The 23,877-nt window shown below is 38.6% G+C and overlaps 1 protein-coding gene across 5 annotated transcripts; it reads left to right on the top strand.

The window, feature by feature from the left end:
• The first annotated feature begins 672 nt into the window (after positions 1–672).
• RNF7 (ring finger protein 7) lies at positions 673–17,506 on the top strand. Of its 5 annotated transcripts, none has more exons than XR_006299480.1 (4): positions 673–944; positions 4,541–4,588; positions 5,828–5,951; positions 6,126–6,241. XR_006299480.1 is itself a non-coding variant. In XM_043595246.1 (4 exons), exons 1-4 carry the CDS (start codon positions 777–779, stop codon positions 6,142–6,144), a joined length of 366 nt encoding a protein of 121 aa, XP_043451181.1. In that variant the 5' UTR covers positions 678–776; the 3' UTR covers positions 6,145–6,621. The 5 variants fall into 5 exon arrangements, 4 of the variants coding, with proteins under 4 accessions (XP_043451181.1, XP_043451183.1, XP_043451184.1 ...); XM_043595246.1 differs by having other exon boundaries at positions 678–951; positions 6,126–6,621; XM_043595248.1 differs by lacking the exons at positions 5,828–5,951; positions 6,126–6,241 and adding an exon at positions 17,429–17,506 and having other exon boundaries at positions 680–951.
• Positions 17,507–23,877: the final 6,371 nt, after the last annotated feature.

The raw sequence follows: 23,877 nt of genomic DNA, 5'->3' as shown, positions 1-23,877 counted from the left end.
AAGGAGGAGGTCAAACTAGATCAGAGGTTTTCGGAGCCTGGATGCCAGGGTTCTTGGCATTCTTCCAGGGGACCAATAGGTCAAAACTATTTGCATGACAGTATTCGGAGCGATTTCTCTCTTTTCACTCAATTAAAATTTATTAAAAAGCAAATATATGCATCTTACATAAAGTCTCTTTAAGGTCCTAATAATTTTTAAGTATAACGGGGTCCTGAGCCAAAAAGTTTGAGAACCACTGAACCAGGTTTCTCAGAACTTCTGAGGCCAGACGTTTCCTAGATACCAAGAAGAAGGTGGTGTTAAAGGCCTGGTCTCAGCTCTGAAAGAGTTTACCAGTCGTGGGGCGGGGGTGGGGTGGGGGGGGGGGTGGGGAACGAGACAAATGGTTACATTAACAAGATAATTTGTGAGAGTGGTAAGTTTCACGAAGTCACACAGCAAGGCATCTGATGCCTGCACAGTGTGCTCCGGAGCACGGGAGAGCAACACTCAACAGCACACCGCCCGGGGTTCACAACGGAAACTCCCTGGAGGCCCTCAACCCTCGGGGTTGCCCCAGCGAGCCGAAGTGCAGGGAGAAATGCGCCAGAGCGCTAGCGTCATGTGACGTCACTGGGCCGCGCCAGCCAATCCGGGCGGTCCTTGTCGTAGGCACTGCGGTGGCCCGCGGCCTGCAGGCGGCGCTGTGGGCCCGCCGGGCGGCCCCACAGAGCCGCCATAGCCGCCCGCCTACCCCGACTTAACGTCTCCGCTGTCGGCTCCGCGCCGCCGCCATGGCCGACGTGGAAGACGGCGAGGAACCCTGCGCCCTGTCCTCTCACTCCGGGAGCGCAGGCTCCAAGTCAGGAGGCGACAAAATGTTCTCTCTCAAGAAGTGGAACGCGGTGGCCATGTGGAGCTGGGACGTGGAGTGCGATACGTGCGCTATCTGCAGGGTCCAGGTGATGGGTAAGCGCTGCACGCGAGGCCGGGGCCGAACTACGGCCTCCGCGGGCCGATTCTGGGCGTGGAGGACGGGCGAAGGCTGGGAGAGACCCCAGTCCAGAGGAGTGGGGGCGGGGATGCCGGGAGCCACCGGTGCTGCTGCTGGCCCGAGGGCTGGTGCTGCCGTCGCCTGGGGCTCAGCAGGCGCCCAGCGCCCGGACCTGGTATTCTAGGGATAGAAACGGGCAGTGAGCGGAGGAATTAAGGTAATTTCTGGTAGTGATGGGTGTGGCCAAGGAAATAAAACTGGATGATTTGTTGGCCGCTGGGAGAAGCCACTTCGGTTTGTTTGGCCAGCTCCATGTCTAAAAGCAAACCGCAAAGGGGTCAGGGTAAAGGCCCTGAATAAGTAGGGCACTTTAATGGTTGTGGTCACGCACCAAAGTGATGCTCTGGAGTCATCTTCCACAGAAACGACACCCTCAGTTCGCTCTTGAGAGGCGAAAGGAAGAAAATGTTCCTAGCCATTGCCATTTCCGAATTAGCGACTGCTATTCTGCGGGCTTTTAACTCTGGATGTTTCAGGATGGGTCAGATGGCACTCGCTTGTCTTGAAGGGGGATACAGTGTGGTTCACGAATATTTTTAAGGTTCATGGGAGTTGAAGAATGTAAGCCCTTTATTCAGAAACATAAAACTTTTTCTGGCCCCTCCTATCAAAGGATGCCATTTTCTGAAGATCCTGCCCTGCTCTGAGTCAGGCCTTTGTGGAGAGCCCTGTTGTACAAATAAGTCTTAACTTCTTTCTGTGATATTTCGAATAAAACTACTGGGCCACGCGAAACCTTTCAGAACAGCTTCATCCTTTTATATTTTACATCCTGTCTTTTTTAAGATCTCAGACCACCTTGAAAAAGAGATGCTATTCTAAATGCCAGTTATATTTTTAAACAGAGCATTTAAAACTACTGAGAGAGAATCTTAATTTTGTTTCTTGGGGGTAGGTGAAAACTGAGGTTGTATAGCTTGAAAACTTTGTGGCTTGCTCTGAAAAATGACAGAATTGGAGAAAATAAACAGAATTTCTCTCTCAAGGGATGAAATTTAAACCTACCAGAATCAAGAGATTTTTTCAATTTACACTCTTTAGTACACACTTGTTTTTTATTCATGAGGACTTGCTTCAAAGAGGATTTACAGCAAAGGGATTCAGATTTTTTTTACTTTTTACTTTTGAAAGAACTTGATTTCAGACATGATCCACTTGTTTTGCATATTAGGTCTTAAAAGTACCTAGCTTATTGGCCTGCAATACAGCCCCCTTACCCCACCCCTTACTTAAGAACTAGAATCATAATTTCCAGTTTGGGTGGCGTTGTTAACTTATCCAGGCAACTTAATCTTTTCTTCTTTTGCAAGACAAGCTGTGCTAAAAATTTTACCCCCTAAATATCCTTTAGTTCAAAACGAAGAATGTTCCTGAAAAGTGTGTTTTATATTTCTACCCAAAGAAAAATGTTAGATCTGTAGGTAGAAATGCAGAATTCAGAGTAGTGGTTGACATCTTTGCAACACATAAACTTTACTGGGATATTTGGAGTAAGTCAAAATATGGGCTATAAATGTTTCACATTCACATTAGCTTTCTAATTATAGCAAGTGTTCTGCTACTGTGGATTAATTTTGCAGATTTGCAACAGCTGTACTTTGAGTTCAGCAAAGTGTTCTGGACTAGACCTTTGTATTTTCTTTATGAGGTGTTAAAATCCATTTAGTGGTCAGGTAACAGCAGAAGGAAGTTTGTTTTTCAGACTTCCCAAGCTAACCCTAGTTAGCATCATTCTAAAAGGAGTTACTGTTATTGTACTCCTTAGAAATGTTTTGTTTTAGATTTTAGGAATATCGTGAAAAGAATTTTTTTCTTTTATCTAAAACTTTAGGACTTTTTATAGATTTAGGTTGGGTTTTGATAATGAGTCTAAATCAAATGTCAGTCATAATCCCGAGATTCCTAGATTCTGCAAAAGAGGCCACTTAATTCCTTAATTTGTCAAATTCCTCTCATACACCTAAATGATTTGTTACGACTTCTTGACCCAAGATTTGCCTGTCAGCCCATTCTGATGCGGTTAACACTCTCTGGTTTCCTTCATTCTGAAAGGAGCAGACGGCACAGTGAGCAAGTGTTGAAGAAGAGGAAAATAGGTTTGCTAGTACTGCTGCGTTCTAAAGAGCCAGAGTAACCCTTCATGGCTATTTATGTTAACTTGGACATTTGACATACCTTCTGGAGTCTTGTTTTCCTAATTTGTGAAAGAGGTAGTTGGGTACACAGACTGTAATTCTGTGATTATACAGAACCAGAGCTGTGTCTTCACCCTTATATCATGATCCTTATGATATTTAGTTGTTTGCCTGCCTACCTCCCCATTTCCTGGTGAGACCAGGGACCCAGACTTGGTCATTTTGGTGTCCCCAGTGCATAACTCCATATACAGAGCAGATACTCAGTAATTGTGGGATTGAAGAAAGCCTCAGGAGGCAGTGGTTGTTTTCAGTCCACACCGAAGTGGCCAGGGTGGTGTGTTTTTTTAGGGTAAGAGCATGCAGAGAGGAGCAAACAAATGCCTGAGCATAATCCAGTGTTAAGAAAAGGACCAGGCTTCAGCTCCACCGTGTATCTATTTTTACAGAATTCTTTTTCTCTAATTTATGTTAAAAACTATTTTGTTGTTGTTGTTGGTTTGAACTTCCTTTTACCCATCTTGGACTCCTCTTCCAGCTAGTGAATGAATCCATTTCATTGGTCCCTAAAATATCCTATAGTACCTCCTTCATCAAGCAAATAGTAGAATAGATTAAATTTTGAAAACTAATATACCCTTTAGGTTCCCATTCCTAAAATGCACTCCCAAGTAAATTATTAAAATACATTGCCATTGTTGGATAAATGCTTTGGACTCAGACATATTTGTAGAAGGAGCATTTTCTTAAAAAAAAAAAAAAAAAGAGAGAATCTAGTATTTAAGAGGTTCTTTAAAAATTAATTTTAATTTAATTTTTATATAGATCATACAGTCACAAAATTCAGAATTTTAAGAAACTATACAATGAAGACTCCTTCCCATTCCATCTTCTCTTAGGTAGACTTTATTATCAGTTACTTGATTATTCTTCTAGAGTTTCTGTATGTGTGTACAGGCAAATACCAATTTATATGCATGGCTTACGTTTAAAAGGTGTCTTAAATAAGCTACCCCCAAGGTTGATCTATGTGAGCATGCCCAGTGAGCTTATAGGAACTTCTAATATAATGAAGTATGGCATAGTTTTCTCTGGTGGTTGAATCCACCTCGGGGACACCTTTTTATCAGAGCTGGTGAAAATAGAGGGTCGGTAACCCATGTGAAATTGCTCCTGGTCATAAGTAAATGAGTAGAGTGCCTTGCACTTTATTCATCTTTAAACAGTTATGTTTAGATGAGAGAGAAATAGTTTGAATCTTTTATCTCCATCTCTAACCCTTTGGGCTTTTATTTGACTTTGAAGTGTCTGGGTTTTAGAAATTGCATTCTGAACATCAGAATGAGAATTGCTATTTGTTTACTTTTAGATGCCTGTCTTAGATGTCAAGCTGAAAACAAACAAGAGGATTGTGTTGGTATGTTGTAATTTCATTCTCTTGCTTTTTCAACTGAAGGTTTTCTCTCAGTGGGGATGTTTGAATTTGTGATTAAGATTGACTTTATCAATACATAAAAATAAACTGTAAAGCAGTGATCTATTATTAATGTAAAATGTGTTAGTTCTCAAAAGGCCTTAATGGAATTAATCTGCAAGTTCTTTTATTGCCTGTAATTAAGAAGAATTGATTATATATTCCAGACATGGCCATAGTAAATATTTGATAATCAACAAAGAAATAATTCTTTTCTGTTAAGAAAATTGTAAGGGATTACCAAAATGTCATTTAAATTTTAACTGTGTTATAGGTCAGATTTGGTAGGGTTTTATTCTAATAAAGCATTGAAGTTTTCAGTACTGTTATTATTCAGTATTTAACTTTTCAGCCAACATAGAAAAAATTCTAAGTGCTCTCTTTTGCAGTATAGTTTGTATATGGAAATCTGTTGAATTTTGCTAATAGCCTGGGACTACAAAAGTTGTTTTACGATAAATATTTTAAGCAGTTCAAAGGTTTTTATGTCCTAGTTCTTGAAGTCATCACTTCTAGATTGCTATATATAAAAGCTTTTCTGAAAATGAAAGGTTAACTTTGTACTTTGTGTTTGCTTGGTTTATATATAGCTTTTTAATAATGATTATTCAGTATTTATCAAATCCTGTTTCTTCTCCTGAAACACTTACAGTGATTTCCTTTTGCTTCCTACTCCCTGTAGACAGTTTTCCTAAGAAGGTGGTTATTTTTTTCTTTTTTCCATGTTCTTTCATTGTTCTGTTATCATATAGGTCAAGCAAGGGACAAATAAAGCCCACATTTGAGATTGCATTTCAGATTATGGGAGATTGCCCTTGGTTTAAGAAATATTTAACTTGAGAATTGTGAGGTTTAGGGCACCTTTCTTTGATCACAGAAAGTCCTCTGTTTCTAGCCAGCCACTTTGAAAAGTTCATGTGTTTCTCACGTGAGGAATTGCACTGCTTATGGATGACATCAGCACTTCTAGAAAATAACTGAGTAGATGTACAGCTGATAATGTTTAGAAGTATGTCATCTATTTGTAACAGACTACTATGAACTGAAAACTCATGTTGGTAAATAAAAATCAGGAGGATATTTTTCAATAAAATAAAGATCAAAAGGTCTCCAAGGTCAGTCTTTGACTGAGAAGGTCTGGGATCTAAGGAAGGCTCAAGTTCTTTAATCTCCTAACTTCAGGAAGACAGCATGTGGAGCTGTGTAGGGGCTGGGGGCCACCACATCACTCACAGACTCTAAACAATGATGAAAAAGTCCCCCAGTCACAGCGTCTCATCTCACTTCTTAAGTGTGGTTTACACAGGTAAGTTGTTATTTCTTTATAGATAGAAAAAATGTTGACTAATTAGCCATCTTTATTCAAGATTATGAATCATGATTATTCTTCATAATATAAAATAACCTGTAATTTTGAGTTGGATAATTTAAATTAAAATATGTAATGTCAAATATTCTTTTTTTTTTTTTTTCCTTTCAGTGGTCTGGGGAGAATGTAATCATTCCTTCCACAACTGCTGCATGTCCCTGTGGGTGAAACAGAACAATCGCTGCCCTCTCTGCCAGCAGGATTGGGTGGTCCAAAGAATCGGCAAATGAGAGTGGAGGCTTTCTTAGTGCATTTGTTTGGAGCCCTGGTGGATCTTGTTATCAAGTGCCCTACAAAGGCCAGAACACTCCAGGGAATTAATTCTTCAAATAGGAGGAGATGGCTCTGTGGTCCTTTGGTACTCATCAAAGGCATGGCTTAGCATTTTGTTTTATTTTCAGAAATTCTCTACAATTAAGAAGATAATTTATTAAAGATGGTCTTTCCTACCTCTGTGGTATGTATCCCACACACTGCTTAGAAGTGCTTTAAAGGAGGAGAGAGCTACAAATTTAATGACTTTATAATTTGCTTATTGGTATCCCGGGGGTTGTGGAAGTAGTTCCATTCAGAAGAGAACTTGTTGCATGCTTATAGTTGATCAGTTTAAAAAAAAAAAAAAAGACAATGTTACAGAAACAAATAAAGTGCAGTTTAAAACCCAACTCTTATCCTTAATTTGTTCCTCATATTTATTTTTGGCTGGGAGGGGGTGATTCATGAAGTCTTTGTGTGATATAATGAAAATTTTAAGTTTGGACCAGTGAACAGGGTAAATAAAATTTAATCTTCAGGCGTATGGAATTGTGGTTGTCTTTTAGGCTATTATCCTCTATCTTTGGTTCATCAAGAAAACCTAAATCTGCACTCACTTCACTGTCCAAGCATTGAATGGTAAAGAACAGAAGTATTTGTTCTGGTCAGATTATGTTGTAATTTAACTGTTTTAGGTGGAATGTTAATGAGGGGAAAATGTTTACCACTGTAGCACTGGGTCAAAAAGTTTATTTTATTACACAGTGTTTTAATAAATGGTTTATTCTGTTTACTTCATTTGAATTGTCATTATTACAATTTTTTAATTTTTTTTTAATGCTTATTTATTTTTGAGAGACAGAGACAGAGTGTGAGCAGGGGAGGGGCAGAGAGAGAGAGAGAAAGACACAGAATCTGAAGAGACTCCAGGCTTTGAGCTGTCAGCACAGAGCCTGACGCGGGTCTCGAACTCACAAGCCGTGAGATCATGACCTGAGCCGAAATCAAACGCCCAACCGACTAAGCCACCCAGGCTCCCCATCATTATTACAATTTTATGTACAACTTTAAGCTTCATGTTAATAAGCTAATATGTCAAGTGAATGCTTTAATTTGAAAAAATATTCATATACTCTTATTTGGTAGTAATAAAATTTAAAGTTTATTACCTGGAAATGTGAAGTGTGAGAAAATACTTAAATTTTATCAAACTCATTCACATTAATGGAGGTTATCTGGTAACAGTTTATGGACCACAAGTTTATTTTGAATTATTCCATAATAAAGGCCACAAGCTATGAATTTTGAAAAATAAATCTTTATCATTCACTTCTTCAGTTTGTCAATCTGAATCTTCTTATATCTAAGTGATGCAGATACATAAAAGAATGTTAAAATATAATTTAAAAACTAGAATTCATAGGCTTTCATATTGGTTTTCATATTTCATACTAATCTGATTTCTCTGGAAACTTGCTTTAGTATGCATTTTTTCACAGTTTACTGAGAAAATTAATTACCATATGGGGGTAAATAAAGCACCTTTTTATCCTCTAATATTAAGTATAATACTATCAAGTTTTCCTAAACTTAACCATACGATTAACATAATCATATCTTACAGAAAACTGTGACTAGAGCTATAAGTATAGTCCAGCCAAGACTTTGAAGAGGTTTATGTAAGTTTACATATGGTGAATGTGTGTCTTCAGTGAACACCTGCTGAAACCACAGAGTTGAGGGGCAATATGTAAGTGCAGACTAGGAAGAATGAGACAAGTGGGAAAGTCACCCTGCTTAGATGTAGTTACTTCACTACTTCTGCCCCAAACCATGTATCACAGCACATTCTATATATGCTTATTTTTTCAGGGATTTTCTTTCTTTCCTTTTTTTTTTTAATCTTTTTAATGTCTATTTTTGAGAGAGACAGAGACACAATGTGAGTGGGTTAAGGGCAGAGAGAGGGGGAGACACAGAATCCAAAGCGGGCTCCGGGCTCCAAGCTGTCAGTACAGAGCCTGATGCCCGCGGGGCTCGAACTCATGGACTGCAAGATCATGACTTGAGCCAAAGTCGGTTGCTTAATCGACCGAGCCTCTCAGGTGCCCCTTTTCAGGGATTTTCAGTTGAAGAAGAATCAATAGGGGCACCATGTTTCAGCTTAGAGAAGTAGTTGGAAAGAGTATTGGCTCCCATCTTTGTAGTTTATCCAGATCATTTTTCTTTTTTGTAAATTAATGACAGCAGTTTCAGATAATTTTTCTTTTGAGTTATACTTAGGCTTTTTAGTTTGATGTGTGTGTGTGTCCTTTTGCAAGTTCTGCTATTGAAGATGCTTTTCCAGGTCATATTTAATAACTTGCTTATATGGTTCATTTTGTAAAGTCTATTGAAAGATATGTGTATCCATTAGAAATGAATCTTCTTTTGCTTTCATAATCCTGATTGTGTAGTACATGCATATTAAATAATGAGATAAAAAGTTAATTACAATACACAAATATGTTTGACCACTTGAATGCTTGTCATTGTACAGTGAGCTATTTTAGCAGCTTTTGTTTGACATTTTTAAAAGGATATATCCATAAAATGTGAACCAAATATTTGGCTTTGCACTGAAGAGAAAATCAGTAAGAATGTCTAGTTATTTTAGTCAGTATGACAGAACGTAAATGCAGTGTGAAGGATGGAGTCATAAGTAGATTTTCCACACAGCAAAACCACAGGCCCACTGCCGAACAAAGCTCTGTTTCTACTCCGCATCGCCATCTGAGGATGGAAGAGGAGGAGGGGCCGGGACAGAGCAGCACTGATCCTACCCATCCTGGGATGATATCAGCTCATCTGCATAGCCATCTGAAAGTTTAGCACATATTGTTTCATCAGAAAGACACACTGTGACATTTAATTATGAGTTCTAAAGCAAAAGTTAGACATTGAACAGCCTTTTCTTTCCATTGGATTAAACAATACTGAATTTTCTTTTGCTAGTATAATGGAAACATGTTGGTCATCTTCACCTATTTAATTTTCCATCAATGCAAGGCGCATTCTTATATCACAAGTAACATCTAAATCAGTAAATCTTACCCTCTCAAACCCATTCCTTTTTATAAACTGTGTCCCCATTACTATCCTGAAATTCATAACTAACACATAATTAAAGTATATATAATAATTGTAATATATAAATATAAAATAACTGAATTATAAAATACAAGTAAAAGGAAAGTATATTCTAATTCATTTGCGTTTCAGTATGTATATACTTGGGTTTAATTACACCAGGAAACATGAAGAAGCAGGCTGATCCACGTATGGATGTGTGTGTGTGTGATCACCATATATAGACCGCAGTAAGGTAGACTGTTGTGATTTAGTAACATGGGAGCATTTTCATTGATAGTAAGAACTACCCCCTCAAATGGTAGATCACACTTAGTGTACAGTCTTTTGATTTACATGTTAGTTGCATGGTTGGAAATTTCAATGACGTAGTTATTGAATATTCACTTGGCAGTCTTCTAGGCATAAGGAATAAGCTCAAAATTGTTTTACTTAACTGAAGCTAATGTAGAAGTCTTTAGGGTCAGAGAAAAAAAAAAGCTTAAATGTTCCTTTAGAAGTTTAGTAGACATCTGATAATAAATGTAACTTTTTAAAAATGTTTTCTGCAGAATTTTTAACAGGGAAGCACTTTTTTTTTTTTTTTTTTATCTTTCAGAGAGAGAGAGAGAGAGAACATGCAAGCAGGGAGGAGGCAGAAGGAGAGAGAGAGATTCTTTAAGCAGGCTTCATGCTCAGCGTGGAGCCTGACACGCAAGGCTCAATCCCACGACCCTGGGATCATGACCTGAGCCAAAATCAAGAGTCAGATGCTCAAACAGACTGAGCCACTCAGGTGCCCCTGTTTTTCTGCTTTTTAAAGTTATTGCCAAGAGCTAACTTTTCAGGATAATTCTCTGAAAAGAAAGTTAGAAATTTTCCATGGTTAATTTAGTAAGCCCAGTTAAAAACATATATATTTAGAGGAAAAATACTGCTGGTTTGAATATAAGGAAGATTGGAATTAAAGTATAAATGTATTTCAAATATTTTTAAATATAAAATTTAAATATATTTTATATTGAACATTTGATATAACAAAACACATGACAAATATTTGTAGAAGAGTTCCTCTTCAGCCATTTTATGTCATTTCCATTTCTGCCACGGTTAGGTTTTGTTCAACAAAATAATGTCTGACAGGAAAAATATCTTCTCTGCATTTTGACTCTCCACTTAATGGCTGAGAGTGGACCCTAGAGCCAGGATACCTGAATTTGAATCCCAGCGCCTCCGCTTGTTTGACCTTGAGAAAGTTACTTAGTTTTCTCCTATACAATGTAAATAACAATAATATCTCCCTCACTAGATTGTTTCGAGAATTGAAGACTACATGAATTAGCACACATGTAAAACTCTGAGAATAGTTAAGCGCTACTGTGACTTCGTTTTAGTCAATTTTGGAAGCTCCTTTAATAGAAGTGGCACTTAAAAAATAATGTATTTTTAGTTACGGGGTAGAGCACTCTTCTTAACTGTTCTCAATAAACATTTTGTAAGAAAAAGTTAATTGTTGTAAACATAGGTTACTGGTCTCACTGTGAGTTTTTGTGAAGGGTTGTAATGAGGCCTTTAATGACCTGCCTGTCACATTTATTTCTAATCATGGGGTCAACATGATTTCCAGATTCTATAATAAGAAAAGGTTTTGTAGGATGCCTGAGTGGCTCAGTTGGTTAAGTGTCTGACTTTGGCTCAGGTCATGATCTCACAGTTCATGAGTTCAAGCCCTGCATCAGGCTCTCTGCTGTCAGCACAGAGCTCACTTTGGATCCTCTGTCCCCCTCTCTCTGTGTCCCTCCCTCATGTTCTCTCTCAAAAATAAAATAAACATTTAAAAAAAAAAGAAAGAGGGGCACCTGAGTGGCTCAGTCATTTAAGCGTCTGACTTCGGCTCAGGTCATGATCTCCTGGGCTGGGTTCGAGCCCCATGTTGGCTCTGTGCCGACAGCTCAGAGCCTGGAGGCTGCTTTGGATTCTGTGTCTTACTCTCTCTTCCTACCCCTCCCCCATTTTGTCTGTCTGTCTTTCTCTCTAAAAAATAGATAAACATTAAAAAAAATTTTTTTTTAAAAGAAAGAGGTTGTATGGGGTGCCTGGGTGGCTCAGTCAGTTGAGCAGCCAACTCTTGATTGATACTGGCTCAGGTCATGATCTCACGGTTGAGGTGAGCCTCCAGGCAGGCTCTGTGCTGGACATGGCGCCTGCTTGGGATTCTCTCCTTCTCCCTTTACCCCTCTCCCCCGCTCATGCTCTCTCTTTCTTTCTCAAAAAAGGAAAGAAAAAAAAAAGGTTTGTAAATATTGAGCTCTCACTTTAATTTTAGGTTTTCCATCTCACTAGGAATATTTTATTGACTTGTTGATAAGCATATGGGGTGCATTTTTTGACCACTTGATTTTGCCAGATACCCATATAGCTTAGAAAATGTACCTTTTTTTAAACCCTCAATTTTCATCTTCATAGTCTTTCAGAGTAGTAAGTGTTATAATCAACTTGCTGCCTTCTCTTGTCCATGCACTCAGTAAACCTGAGTCAGTGATCAGGAAAGGACCTGCTTTTCCTAACTTGGCTGCAAGCAAGCTTTCCCTGAGCAAGTGTAGCTGTGGTGTGGAATAGTAGAAGGATTGCAATTTTGGAGCCACTCAGCCTGGCCTGGAATCTTGACTCTATCGTTTACTACCTGTGTGATACTGCACCAGATTCTTAACTTCTCTGTCCCTATCTGCTCAACTAAAATGGGAACAGCAATATTATATACTTCATTCAGTTGCTATGAAGATTAAATGAAATAATACATGGTAACCGCCCAGAACAGTATCTGAACCATAGCAGGCAATCAGTAACTGTTAGCCATTATTATAGTTCACTGTTGTCACTGCTGATCTGTGCCTAGAGGATGGCCTTGAAAAAATTATCTTGTTTTCAATGATGATTCTTGTAGGAATTAGAATGTTTGTGTGCACCCACAACCTGTGCAGAATTGCCAACATGAGTTTTTAGGAGAGGGGTTTTCAACTTTTTAAAAACCACCCCAACACATCTGAGAAGCACATTCCCATCAGCAACAGTGGGCTGTCCCACAATGATTTTCCAAGAAGTATGTGTGTATAAACCAGGCAGGGGGGAGAGTTGGAAAAAACTACCCAGATGAAAATCTCAGTTAAAAGCTTTTGGAACTATTTCAGTGCAGATGAAATGTTCTATGCCATTTGTATTTTATCCTAGCCTTTAAAGAGCTAGCTACCTATCAACTAAATGTATTGGGACTTCTATAAAAAGTCCAACTACATTATTTGTACCAAATTGTATGTAACAAAATAATCAGAATTCTTGCCAGATCACCTGGGATGTGACTTTATAAATCTGAAAAATACATAGTAAAGAACAGGTTTTGTGTGGCTGATGTAATACAATTGTCATCTAACTCTTTAGTGGTGATTCTTAGACCTTCCTTATAAATTATGTCTGCTATACTAACCCCTGCTCTGCTTTTTCTAAACCTTTATAGAAATTATGTATTTATAACATACTTATATTAGAGATTTGTGATTTACTCCTTCCCTCCTATATATGAGGCTTTGCCTTCATGGTAGAAAGAATTTAAATATAAATAAGTTTCCTATCTTCCGAGACTGCAGGGCCTGTTAGGGAATATTAGATTTACAACAGATTTGTGGGTTTAAAAAATTTTTTTTTTGATGTTTATTCCTGAGAGAGAGAGAGAGAGAGAGAGACAGAGCGTGAGTGGGGGAGGGGGAGGAGCAGAGACAGAGGGAGACACAGAATCTGAAGCAGGCTCCAGGCTCAAAGCTGTCAGCACAGAACCTGATGGGAGACTCAAACCCACAAACTGTGAGGTCATAACCTGAGCTGAAGTCAGACACTTAACCAACTAAGCCACCCAGGTGCCCCTTCAACAGATTTGTAAAGTGTAATGTAATGAACCTTCTAAGAGATGCATAATGCCTGAGAAGTAGAAGGGACAAACCACATTCACTTGCAGGGTATACAATATAATGATTAGAAGGACCATCTATTGTGTGGATTATGAAAACCCATTTCTATTTTATTTAACAAGATGTGCTATGTCTGTGCTCCATAGCATTTCTGGGGAGAGAAGGGGTGTCCCCTTGAAGTAAGTTGTTCACATTGCTCCCACGTCTTTGCATACCTACCTTCATACCTGTCCTTTACATCCTTTACATCCTTCATACCTGTCCTTTACATCCACTCATATTTGCCTGGTTGTAACCTTCTTTATAGGGCAAGGAGAAAAGGGTGCCTGCCATAGACAAAAGACATTCCTAAGGAAGGAAAACAACAGTTAAGATAATTTCTTGAAGGGTATGTGTCTGTGCTATCCAACAATGTAGCCTCTAGCCACATGTAGATATTTAAATTTTAATTACTTCAAATTTAAAATTCAGTCCCTGAGTCACATCAGCCACATTTCAGATGCTCAGTAGTCACATGTATATGATAGCTTCCATATTGGATATCCCAGAATAAAATATTTCCAACAAGAAAGCAAGTTCTGTTGGACACTGCTGGTATAGATCATCTGTTTATAAGGCCTGTTCTATCAGAATTTAAGAATCCTGGGGGCCTCCATTATGTCGAATTTAAGTGATCTTCTACCTTCCCTTTCAACGATTATCTTTGGAAACTATAGTGTTGAGCATAAGCCTAAGAGAATCACACATTTTTAACTGGCCACTACACTTAATGGGAAAAAATGAACCCAAGTATAAAAGGTCCAAAATTATATTGAAACACCTCAGTTCAAAAAAGGATTGTTGGCATAGTTTCCTATTCTTTACATTTTGTAAGCATTTCTTATATTTTCAAAATTACTTAATATTTTTAAAAAAATTTTTAATGTTTTTTTTTTTTGAGAGAGAGAGAACAAGTAGGGGAGGGGCGGAAAGAGAAGGAGACACAGAATCCAAAGCAGGCTCCAGGCTCTGAGCTGTCAGCACAAAGCCCGACGTGGGGCTCAGACCCACGGTCCAGGAGATCATGACCTGAGCCGAAGTTGGATGCTTTGCCGACTGAACCACCCAGTTGCCCTTCAAAATTACTTAATATTTTAAACTATAAATTTATGTAGTTCCTTTTGTAGCCTTGATAGATTTATAGCAGTGGTTCTCAGCCAGGTAATGGTTTTGCCCTCCAGGAGACATTTGGCAATGTCTGGAGACATTTATGGTTTTCACAACTGATAGGCGTGCTGGGATCTATTGCATAGGGAATATGGATGCTGCTAAACATCCTAAAATTCATGGGACAGCCCCCCCCCCCCCAACAAGAATCATTGAGTCTAAAATGTCAATACCATTGAGGTTGAGAAACCCTGATTAACAGTAATTTATATACGTTTTAATATTTTTGAGAAATCAGAATTCCCTATTAAAAACTTGCTGAAATACAGTCAGTAGTAATATTAAAACTTGTATAACACTTACTAGGTACCAAAATATCTTCTAAGAGCTTTACATATGTTAATTCATTTAATTTTTTTTATCCTTAAATTTATGAAATATTTAATTAAAAAATTTAAAAAATACCAGTCCTTTACAAATACTTCCAAAACAGAGAAAGAACTGAGAAATTGCCCAAATCATTGACCAATTCATTTTATGAGACCTGTTATTACCCAGAAAAGAGAGCCAGATAAAACCATCATAAGTAAACTACAGATCATTATCTATGATAAACATAGACACAAATTATAAAAAATGTGCAAATTGAATCCAACAACATATAAAAATAATTATATACAGTAAGTGATGAATCATGGATTTCTACTCCTGAAACCAGTATCGCATTGAATGTTACCTAAACAAAATTTATTTTTTTATATATAATTTATTGTCAAGTTGGCTAACATGCAGTGTGTACAGTATGCTCTTGGTTTTGGGGGTAGATTCCCATGATTCATCGCTTACATACAACACCCAGTGCTCATCCCAACAAGTGCGCTCCTTAATGCCCCTTGCCCAGTTAGCCCATCCCCCCACCCACCTCCCTTCCAGCAGCCCTCAGTTTGTTCTCTGTATTGAAGAGTGAGATCTTCTTTTAAACACTAGTGAATCGGCCGACAGTACATTTGTCTGGCAATACCAGAACACCCGACTACACTGTCTTAAACAGATAGTGGTTTATTGTCTCTCATAACAAAAAGTCTAGGGGTGGGAAGATTAGGGCTAGTAAGTGACGAGTGTTACCCTTGGGAGCCAGGCTCTCTTCTTTCTGCTCTCAACGTCTTTGGCATGAAGCCTCATTCTCATACCTCTTCTTCATAGTCCCAAGATGGCTACTGTATTTTCTAGTCTTATATTCACGTTCTTAGGGAAAAATAAGGGGCAAAAGGATATTGTTGTTGTTTTCTTTAGCCAGAAAAAGAAACTTGGGAAGATACTTTTACTTGGGATGAGGTGCCCTCACTGGTGTCTTTAGTCTGTTCCTCAGTTGCCTGAATTATGTCCCAGAGCCACTTCCAGAAGCAATAATAATAATAATAGGAGGTGAAGTATTTGACTTTCCAGCTTTCACAGTAGAGGAACAAAAAGGGAATAGTGATTGTGAATAGTTATTGAATTAATCAGCCTATATTACTTTAAAAATTTTTTAATGTTTATTTATTTTTGAGGGAGAGAGCAAGGGCAAGGGGCAGAGAGAGGGAGACACAGAATCTGAAGCAGCTCCAGGCTCTGAGCTGTCAGCACAAAGCCTGACGTGGGGCTCAAACCCACAAGCTGTGAGGTCATGACCTGAACTGAAGTCGGACGCTTAACCAACTGAGCCACCAAGGTGCCCCTAATCAACCTATATTATTGTCCACCATTAGTATTAATGACTAACTTCATTATTGTTAATACTTTGAGAGTTGCTGTTATGCATACTTCTTTGTCATAAACTCTTAGAATTGGAAAGGATCTTAGAGGTCATTTTATCCCTGAAATGACATCTTTATGGCTGTATTTTTTAATTTGCTGACTTGTAAAACAAAACTTTTTTTTTTTAACGTTTATTTTTGAGACAGAGAGAGACAGAGCATGAACAGGGGAGAGGCAGAGAGAGAGGGAGACACAGAATCTGAAATGGCTTCAGGCTCTGAGCTGTCAGCACAGACCCTGACACGGGGCTCGAACTCACAGACCGTGAGATCATGACCTGAGCCGAAGTCGGACGCTTAACCGACTGAGACACCCAGGTGCCCCTAAAACAAAACTTTTAAGTGAGCCTTTAGCATATGTTCATCGTGACACAAATTTGGATAGTCCTTGAGTAAAATTATGTTTCAAAATATAATGCCATATGGAAAAAATATTATGTTACCTAGGCTGTGACACTACTTTTAGATATTTCCCCCAACCCTAATTTTATGCTGAGGTTAAAGAGTAATTGTTATTTGTGTTCTAAAACTGAACTGAAATAGCACATGGAGCCTTTTACAAATTAAATGGTTGCTTCTACGGTTGTCCTACGAAATTTAAACCGGAAAGATCCAAGTCTAATGCTCTTAACCAGTTTATTTCTGCCATTGCTGCCTCATTGTCCATACAGCATATAGCTTCTCTATTAAAGAACATGAGCAGTCAACAGAATATTGCCTGATTAGGCCACATTCTCAACAAAGTTTAATTAAGGAGCTGGATAATGGGCAAAAGAATTGAAAAGATATTTCACAAAAGACATACAAAAAGGCAGTTAAAACATGAAAACGATCGTAACATTTCTCTTCAGAGATGCAAGTTAAAATTACACAGAACACCTCTACATACCCCTAGAATAGCTCAGGTTACAGAGACTGTTAACACCAAGTCTCAGTAAAGATGTAGAGGACCTGGAACTCTCCTACGTTGCTGGCGGGAAAGAAGAACGGAGCAGCCGAAGAGGAAAGCAGTATCGAAAATGTTAAATATACATCCACTCTATGACTTAGCAGTTTTGCTTCTAAGTATTTTCCCAAGAGCAATGAAAACTTATGTGCACAAAAAGACATAGATGAATATTCAAAGCTGCATTTTTTGTATTTACAACAGCCCAAGTGGGAAACGACCCAGATGTCCATCACCAGCATAGTGGTACATTCATAGAATGGAATGCTACTCAGCAGTAAAGAAAAAAAAAAAAAAAAAAAGGAACAAACTACTGATCCGTGCAACAACATGAATGAGCCTCAAAATACTATGTGGAGCAAAAGAATCCAGACACAAAAGAGTACTTAACTGTATGATTCTGTTTATATGAAGTTCAAGGACAGGCAAAATTAATCTACAGAACTCCGAATAGCTTGCCTCTTGTTGGGGGCATTGACTGGGAAAGGGCACAAGAAAGCTTTCAGCGGTGATGGAAATGTTGCATATATTGACTTGGGTGTGGTTATATGAGTGTATACATTTGTCAAAACTCATAAAACTACACATTTAAGATCTGTATATTTTATTCTGTAAAATAAAACTGAATTTTTTAAAAAAAGAGTGGTGGATATTATTATTTAAGACCACAACCAACACCCTTTTATATTTGCTACTAAGTGGAAAATACAAGAAAATGCATTAATGGTTGTTCCATTTGTCTTATTGTTCAACTCTTCAAGAAAGCACTCAAATCAAAATAATTGTGTTTCTGATCTTGTTCTGGTCCCCTGTGGAGGTAATTTGAGAAAGCTCCTTGGAGTTCATTAGAAGTGTTTCATTTTCAAGAAGTTTATCAAAATGCAGAAGAAATAAGTAATGGAAGAGGTGATTTTTTTAAAAGGGAAAATGTTTTATTCATCCCAGCTCCCTTCTAAAACATTTTTCGGGGTTTTAAGTGCACAAAATCTTAGAGCTGCCCTCAGTCATAAGATGGAAATTTTAGCGTAGCCTGAAATTCCTCACTGAACTCTGAACACCTCACTGAACAACACGGACTCAGAACTTTTCTGACAATGGGCTTAGAACTTAAGGGTACAAGATCTGGACTAGGGTCATTCCCATACTTTCTGCTTTAAAAAGCGCTTAATGGCTCTGAGGTTGTAGTGCTGTTTCTGTCGGACAGATGGCCTGGATCTGAGGTCTTATGAGTGAATATACATAGACCCCTTGATAAAGCTTAGGAGGGCTAGAGTCTTTCCTGCTCCACTGCAGCCCTGCTGCTGGGTCCCAAGGTGGATGCAAAGTAAAAGGAGTTACTCTTGGTTCTGGTGCAGTCTTCACCTGACGCCTTCAAACCTGCATCTAACCACAAAAATGCCCCAGATGCTCCCAGCTCAGCTCAGATCACCCCTTTGCCAGATCCACACACATAGACTAGGTGGGCGGGGACCCAAGTATTCTACATAAGACCTCCCACAATTCAGTGGTCAAGTGGGACCAGTGGTCTCAGCTCCAGCATGCTGCAGGCCCACACCAGCCCAGCACCTCTCCCTGCCCCAACACTCAGAGGCTGGCCAGCACCACTGAGTCGTTCCAGTTAGGTCAGAAAACACAAAAAACCCAGACTTCCCAGGTCAACTCACATTCTCTCAAATCTAACCCCAAGTAGTTGGGTTGTTTGGATTTAAAAAAAAAAAATTTTTAATGTTTATTTTTGAGAGACAGAGACAGAGTGCAAGTAAGGAAGGGGCAGAAAGAGAGGGAGGCACAGAATCCGAAGCAGGTTCCAGGCTCTGAGCTGTCGGCACAGAGCCTGATGCGGGGCTTGATTGAACTCATGGTCTGTGAGATCATGACCTGAGCTGAAGTTGGACGCGTAACCAACTGAGCCTCCCAGGTGCCCCGAACCCCAAGTAGTTTTTTATATCCCCTTTTATTCCTTCCTCTCCCACTCCTCCTCAACTTCTGAAACTTCTTCTGTGCTCTCTGGTAGTTACGCCATCATCAGTTTGTTCTGTGTATTTATATGAGTCTGTTTCTGCCTTTTGCTTGCATGTTTATTCGTTCATTTTATTTTTTAGATTTTACATGCAGGTGCAGTCACATAGTATTTGTCTTTCTCTGTCTGACTTACTTCGCATAATACCCTCTAGGTCCATCCATGTTGTCACAAATGGCAAGATCTCATTCCTCTTTACGGATAAGTAATATGCTACTGTATATATACACCACAGCTTCTTTATCCATTCATCTGTCAGTGGACACTTGGGTTGCTTCCCTATCTTGGCTATTGTAAATAATGCTGCTATAAACATAAGGGTGCATATATCTTTTCTTTTTTTTTTTTTTTTTTTTTTTTTTTTTGTAAGAGAGAGAGTGAGGAGGGGCAGAGGGAGGGGGAGAGAGAATCTTAAGCAGGCTCCATGCCCAGTGCAGATTCCAACCCAGGCCTCTATTCACAGCCCTGAGATCATGACCTGAGCCTAAATCAAGAGTTGGATGCTTAACCAACTGAACCACCCAGGCGCCTCGGGAGTGCCTATATCTTTTTTAATTAGTATTTTCATTGTCTTTGGGCAAATACCCACTAGTGGAATTCTATTCATCATAGGGTAATTCTATTTTAAATTTTTTGAGGACCCTCCAAACTGTTTTCCACAGTAGCTGCTCCAATTTATATTCCCACCAACAGTGCATGGGGGATCCTTTTTCTTCCACATCCTCACCACAACTTATTTCTTCTCTTTCTATTCTAGCCATTCTGATAGGTGTAAGGTGATATCTTATCTCATTGCTTATATATCATTTTTTATTTGCATTTCCCTGATGATTAGTTATGTTGAGCATCTTTTCATGTGTCTGTTTGCCATCTGTGTGTCTTCTTTGGGAAAATGTCTTTTCTGTTTTTCTGCCCACTTATTAATCAGATTATTTGTTGGTGTTGAGTTGTGTAAGTTTATACATTTTAGGTATTTACCCCTTAGTGGATATGTCATTTGCAAATACCCTCTTCCATTCAGTAGGTTGCCTTTTTGTTTTGTTGATGGCTTTCATTGCTGTGCAAAATCTTTTTATGGTGTATGTAGTCCTAATAGTTCATTTTTGCTTTTGTTTCCTTTGCCTGAGGAGACATATCTAGAAAAATGTTGCTATGACTGATGTCAAAGAAATTACTGCCTATGTTTTTTTCTAGGAGTTTTATGATTTCAGGTCTCACATTTGGGTCTGTAACCCATCTTGAATTTACTTTTGTGGATGGTGTAAGAAAATGCTCCAGTTTCATTCTTTGGCATATAGCTGTCCAGTTTTCCCAATGCCATTTATTGAAGAGACTATCTTTTCTTTTCTTTTTTTTAATTTTTTTAATGTTTATTTATTTTTGACAGAGAGAGACAGAGCATGAGTGGGGGAGGGGGAGAGAGAGGGAGACACCGAATCCGAAGCAGGCTCCAGGCTCTGAGCTTTCAGCACAGAGCCAGACGCGGGGCTTGAACTCACAGACCAAGAGATCATGACCTGAGCTGAAGTCGGACACTCAACTGACTGAGCCACCCGGGCGCCCCCAAATGCCATTTCTTTAAGAAGGTCATTAAAATTGATAAACTTTAGCAACACTGATTAAGAAAAATAGAGTATAGACACAAATTACCAACTTTAGGAATGAGCAACATGACATCACTATTAAGTCTACAGATATTAAAAGGAGTAACTTGAATTATTTTATCCCAAAGAATCCTTTGTCAAAGATTAATTGACCATATAATCATGGGTTCATTTCTGGACTCTCTATTCTGTTCCATTGATCTATGTGTCTATTTTTATGCCAGCACCATAGTATTTTAATTATTTCAGTTTTGTAGTATTCCTTGAAATCGGGGCGTATGATATCTCCAGATTTTTTCTTTTATTTTTTTTATGTTTGTTTATTTTTGAGAGAGAGAGAGAGAGAGAGAGAGAGAGAGAGAAAGACAGAATGTGAGTGGGGGAGGGGCAGAGAGAGAGGGAGACACAGACTCCAGACTCTGAGCTGTCCGCACAGAACTGGATGCAGGGCTCAAATTCACGAAGCTCAAACTCACAAACTGCGAGATCATGACCTGAGCCAGTCAGGAGCTTAACCAACTGAGCTACCCAGGCACCCCAGCTTTGTTCTTCTTTTCAAGATTGCTTTAGCTATTTAGGGTCTTTTGTATTTCCATGAAGGTTTTGCTGTTATTTGTTCTAGTTCTTTGAACAATGCTTTTGGGGAAAAAATGCTTTTAGTATTTTGATAGGGATTGCACTGAATCTGTAGGTTGCTTTGCATAGTATGGGCATTTTAGCAATATTAATTCTACCAGTCCATAAACATGGAACATCTTTCCATTTTTTTGTGTTGTCTTCAGTTTCTTTCATCAGTGTTTTATAGTTTTCAGAGTGAAGGTCTTTCACTACCTTGGTTAAGTTTATTTCTGGATATTTCATTCTTTTTGGTTCAGTTGTACATGGTAGTATTTTCTTAATTTCTCTCTCTGCTACTTCATTATTAGTGTGTAGAAATACAACCAATTTCTGTGTTGTGACACAGAATGTTGTGACCTGCAACTTTACTGAATTCATTTATGAGTTCTCATAGTTGTTTGGTGGCATCTTGAGAGTTTTCTATATATAGTATCATGTTATCTGCAAATAGTGACAGTTTAACTTCTTCCTTACCGATATGGATGCCTTTCATGCCCCCCTTTTTTTTCTTTGTCTGATTGCTTTGGCTAGGACCTCCAATATTACACTGAGTAAAAATAGGGAGAGTCTACATTCTTGTCTTGTTCCTGATCTTAAAGGAAAAGCTCTTGATGTTAGCAGTGTGTTTCTTATATGGCCCTTATTATGTTAAGGTTTGCTCCCTCTAAACAGATTTTGAGAATTTTTATCACGAAGGGATATTGAATTTTGACAATGCTTTTCTGCATCTATTGAGATTATCATATGATTTTTATCCTTCCATTTTATTAATTTGGTGTATCATATTGATTGATTTGTGAATGTTGAATTGTACTTGCATCTCTGGAATAAACCCCACTTGATGGTGTGAATGATCCTTTCAATGTATTGTTGAATGAGGTTTGCTACTATTTTGTTGAGGATTTTTGCATCTGTGTTCATCAGGGATATCGGCTTATAATTTTCTTTTCTTTTATTTTTTTAATGTTTGTCTAGTTCTGGTATCAAGGTAATGCTGGTCTCATTAGAATGTATTTGGGAGCTTTCCTTCTTTTTGTATTTTTTGGAATAGTTTAAGGAGGAAAGCATAGACTCTTAGTATTTGGTAGAATTCACCTGTGAATCCATCTGGTCTTTGACTTTTGTTTGTTGGTCAATTTTTTGGTTACTGATTGAATGTTGTTACTAGTGGTTGGTCTGTTCAGATTTTCTCTTTATTCCTGATTCAGTTTTGAAAGATTGTATGTTCCTAGAAATTTCTCTTCTTATTGTCTAATGTTAGGCATATAATTTCTCATAGTAGTCTCTTATAATCCTTTGTATTTCTCTGTTGTCAGTTGTTCTCTTTAATTTCTGGTTTTATTTATATGGGTCTTCTCTCTTTTTTTCTTGATGAGTCTGGCTAAAAGGCTTACCTATTTTTGCTTATCTTCTCAAAGAACCAGCTCTTGGTTTCATCTTTCACTTTCTTATTATCACTAAAACCTGTCTCTCCCCTGAGGCACTGCTTCTGCAACCTTTCTTCTCCTTCATATTACTGAAGCTGTTTCCATTTCTCTGTTGCTACTTCTCTCCCTAAAAACACCCAGCTTTGACTCTCATGTCATTAGAACACCACTCACCACAGTCTTCCTGTGACCCCAGTTACTCTCCTTTGTTCTTTGAAGATGCTAGCTTGGCTCTCTGTCAGTTTCTCCATTGCCTTACCCTTTGGGTAATTCTTGGTGATTTCAATATTCACATGGGCAGTGCTTCTAATACCTGATTTCTCAATCCCCTGACGTCCTCTCCTCCAGCGATCTTGTCTTTCCACCTTATGTTGGCCATTCACTCCAGTGATCATACCCTTGAGCTAAATTCCTCAGAGGAGTAGCTTATACTGGCTGCCTCCAATTTACCTCCTTCTATTCTCTCTTGAACTGACTAATAAGGGTTTCATCATACCACACCATTGAAACTGCTCTTGTCCAGCTCCCTAATGACCTCCAAATTGCTAAATCTTTTTTGGGTTTCAATATTTTATTAAAATAGCATATTTAAAAAAATTTTTTTAACATTTATTTATTTTTTGAGAGACAGAGAGAAACAGAGCATGAGCAGGGGAGTTGCAGAGAGAGAGGATGACACAGAATGGAAACCAGGCTCCAGGCTCTGAGCTGTTGGCACAGGGCCCGACACGGGGCTCAAACTTATGAACCATGAGATTGTGACCTGAGCCAAAGTTGGAAGCTTAACCGACTGAAGCCACCTAGACGCCCCAAAATAGCATATTTAACCAGTTAAGCAAGAATACATTAACTGTCTCTCCCTGCCAACCCACTCATCCCCAGAATATGCAGCACAACATAGGAGTGACTTAAAATATCCTTGATCATGACAACCCGCAGAAATATCTCAAAGTTAAGTTTGCAGTTAAAAACTAGACCTTGGAA

The sequence above is a fragment of the Prionailurus bengalensis genome, chromosome C2 (genome assembly GCF_016509475.1).
Source record: "Prionailurus bengalensis isolate Pbe53 chromosome C2, Fcat_Pben_1.1_paternal_pri, whole genome shotgun sequence".
NCBI lineage: Eukaryota > Metazoa > Chordata > Mammalia > Carnivora > Felidae > Prionailurus > Prionailurus bengalensis.
This window is presented reverse-complemented; position numbering and strand designations above follow the sequence as displayed.